Here is a 3,766-nt window from a genome sequence, read left to right on the forward strand (position 1 = left end):
TCTACTGTAAGCCATCTGTATCTTCTGGGAAAAGAATTGTGTTAGCATCTGCCAGACTGCGCTCCCCCTCCCGTCATCCTCCCCCTCCCTCCATCCTCACCTGGCTCTGTCTATCAGTATACAGTAGTTGTATCCATACACAGAGGACGTTGTCACCTGGAGACATAATTACAGAGGGGGACACATTCATAGAAAGACAGATCACAGCTGCTGAACCTCCTCACACCCCTCCCTGCCGAGACGCCCCTACCAGCTAAGTGATGATTATTGATTACAGTGATGGCAATGTGATGGTTTTCATAGCTATACTGAGCTGCAGAATACAATGATTTTATTATAGTATCATCTGTACCTTCCCGGGGGACACCGACACCCAACACACAGCACATGAGAGACACAAGAAAAGTATCTTAACCAAGGGAACAGATTTACACAAGTTATGTCTCATCAAATCATTTAGTAAAATAGATAAATTTTAATAGATAGATGGATGGATGGATGGATGGATGGATGGATAGATGGATAGATAGATAGATAGATAGATAGATAGATAGATAGATAGATAGATAGATATTGTGGCATTTTTCTATTCTTTTGTATGAATATGTACGTTTGTCTAGGATGTTTCCAGTCCCAGCTGGTAGTTGCTGCAGCACCCACCATTGATGAGCCGTACTTCCAAGAATGTGTGCGAGGGGAACATAGATAAAGTCCTCACCAAGGAGAGCTGGAAAGCCGCACTCTCCACTATATATAAGCTCTACTGTTTCAGTCACCGGGAACTTGGCCAAAAAACACTCCATCATTGGTATCCTACCCCCTTCATATTACCTAAATTATACCTGACATGGTCCCCTAGGTGCTGGTGACTATGTGGAGAAACGGGATTTTCCCCATATTTTATGACACCCTTACTGGAATGCTATCTACTTCCTAGCCTCTAATATTATAGGGCACTTAGATCTTACCTGACACTGTCCTTACATTACTGAATTTAGGTACTTTACAAATACCCTCTAATGTTACATTTTGTGGTTCTCTACCTACTTTGTGCAGCTGAACGCACCATTGTTAGAATATGGAATTCCCTTTCACAGCCCAGTATGGTCAACACTCTTAGAGATTTAAACTACCAATGTGAAATGGAAAAAATACCAGAATTAAATAAAAATTATTAGCACAAAAATTCATTCTAATTTGGTCCATATGGCTAAATAATGCAGATTGTACTTTATAAGATTGATGACATGTACTTACATTGCCTTGTATTGCTGACTGGAACTATTTGCTTGTATTGTTAGTCCACTCCCGTGTTTGATTACCCTCCTCCAATATTTCTCCTCCTTCTACCCTGCCTTAACCGGAAAGCAGAGTTCCACCTGGAAAAAATAAAAGTCAGCAGCACAAAAACTGTAGCTTCTGACTTTTAAAATACGGCCACTTACCTGTCCCTGGGTCCAGAGGTGTCCTCACCACCACCGCTGATTTCACCGGCCGTCTTCTCTCCCTGGCGCCGGCATCTTCATTGTGGGCACCCAGCTGTGACAGCTTGCAGCTTCACAGCTGGGGTGCCCACTGAGCATGTGCGAGAAGTGTTGCGCTTCCTGAATGGCCCCATAGTGTTCTGGGACCTGTCACATGACACAAAAGACTATGGGGAGGGGAGGGAGGGGGGGAGGACAACTTCCACTTCCGATTGCTCAGGCGATTGCAGGGGAAGTGGGAGCGGGTACCTGTCAAATTCGGGCAATCGCTCCCCAAAGGTGCCAATCCTTAATGAGGAGCGGGGGACAAAGGCTTCAAGCTCCACTTTAACTTCCCTCTCTATACTCCCTTTTCCTTCCCTCTTACATCCCCAAGATGAAGACATTTGTTCTCCACCATTACTATGGCTGTAAACTTCCGTTCAGTCTACTAATTCTATGTGACCTGCTGTTTGCATTACTGTTTTTCTTCGTGTCATTTATGCTCCTGTAATTTGTATGACTTCATTCTTCTGTACACCTTTACTGCTTTATGAATTTATTGATATAGTCGGATACATCTACATACAATGATAAATATAATGAATGTGACACTGACAAATGACATCACAATCATCTTCTAAGAGAACGTGTTTAATATTTACCTTTATGGAAGGTGATGACAGAAATCTTCCCTCTCTTGAGTGATGGGTGTCTCTGGTATCTGACGCTTTAGGATGTTTTTGATACTTTGTCCCCCTCTGGTCACTGTGGTTCCTCCTCTCTAAGTGACTACATTGTTCTGTAGTGATGTAACGGCTGATGGGAGGAATCACTACACCCAGCAGGGGACAAGGTTTCCAACACACCCAAAGTATCTGATACTAGTGGCATCCATAGCTCTTCAAGAGAGACTCAATTAGACTCACCATCTACCGAAGAGGTAAGTATTAAATATTTAAATTCCCAAACACGAGTACAATACTAAAATAAATAATAATAGAGATAATGCCATAACTACAGGTAGCCCAGTGTTGCTCCATACATATCAGCGGATAACTGTCTTTGTATTCAGGTCAGGTCTGAACAGAATTATGTAACATTTTGGGAAGAATATACAGCCAAGAAGTCCAGAACTTGATGCTATTATAGCAAAGACCTCCACAGCCACCATGTATTTCCCTCTGGTGCTCAGATAGGCCGGGATCATGGCAATCCAGACACTGCAGAACACCAGCATGCTGAAGGTGATGTACTTGGCCTCATTAAAACTGTCCGGTAATGTCCTGGCCATAAAAGCGATAATGAAGCTCACAGCTGCCAGAAGCCCCATATATCCCAGGACAGAGTAGAAGCCGATAACTGAACCCTCATTACACTGAATGATGATCTTCCCCTGATAAGAGTGAATGTCTCGATCCTGGAAGGGGGGAGAAATAGACAACCAAGTGACACAGATTATGACTTGGACCAGTGAGAAGACACAAATGATACAATTGGGCAGTTTGGTTCCCATCCATTTCCTCCAGGGACTCCCAGGTTTGGTGGCCTTAAAGGCAATACACACCATGATACTTTTGGCAAGTAGAGAAGAGACGGCAACTGAGAAGATGACACCAAAAGAGGTGACACGGAGCATGCAGGTCACATCTATTGGATGGCCGAGGAACAAGAAGACACAGAGGAAGCTCAGCATGATGGAGACCAGGAGAAGATAGCTCAGGTTCCGGTTATTGGCTTTAACAATGGGGGTGTCCTGGTAATGTATAAATATCCCCAATATTAAACCAGTCAGAAGGCAACAGAGGATGGAGATGGCTGAAAATACCGCAACAATGGTGTCACCAGTGTAGGAGAGAAATTCCACCACTCTTGGAACACACCGATCCTTCTTCTCATTTGGCCATTCATCGTCAGGACATTTCATGCAGTTTTCACTGTCTGCAGGAAGAACAATACAAACACAATGAGCATCAGGGTCAGAGCTTCTGAGGAAATGAACTGTCTTGTGTTGTCTCACAGCTAGCAATGGGATTTCCATCAGTTAATTGTGGGAGATAGATAGATAGATAGATAGATAGATAGATAGATAGATAGATAGATAGATAATAGATAGATAGATACATAGATAGATAGATAGATAGATAATAGATAAATAGATAGATAATAGATAGATAGATAGATAGATAGATAGATAGATAATAGATAGATAATAGATAGATAGATAGATAGATAGATAATAGATAGATAGATAGATAGATAGATAGATAGATAGATAGATAATAGATAGATAGATAGATAGA

The 3,766-nt window shown here is 42.2% G+C and overlaps 1 protein-coding gene across 1 annotated transcript; it reads right to left on the reverse strand.

The window, feature by feature from the left end:
• Positions 1 to 2,005: 2,005 nt before the first annotated feature.
• On the reverse strand, positions 2,006 to 3,404 carry LOC149465139 (vomeronasal type-2 receptor 26-like). The gene has a single exon (XM_089673627.1). The coding sequence runs from the start codon at positions 3,388 to 3,390 to the stop codon at positions 2,512 to 2,514; it is 879 nt and encodes a 292-aa protein (XP_089529753.1). The 5' UTR covers positions 3,391 to 3,404; the 3' UTR covers positions 2,006 to 2,511.
• Positions 3,405 to 3,766: the final 362 nt, after the last annotated feature.

This window comes from Staurois parvus, unplaced genomic scaffold (assembly GCF_062004578.1).
Source record: "Staurois parvus isolate SC_StPar_1 unplaced genomic scaffold, SC_StPar_1.0 ptg000143l, whole genome shotgun sequence".
NCBI classification, from domain to species: Eukaryota; Metazoa; Chordata; class Amphibia; order Anura; family Ranidae; genus Staurois; species Staurois parvus.

Bases quoted from the DNA above. Each gene is read 5' to 3' on its own strand.
- LOC149465139 (XM_089673627.1), bottom strand. From the start codon at position 3,390: ATGAAATGTCCTGACGATGAATGGCCAAATGAGAAGAAGGATCGGTGT.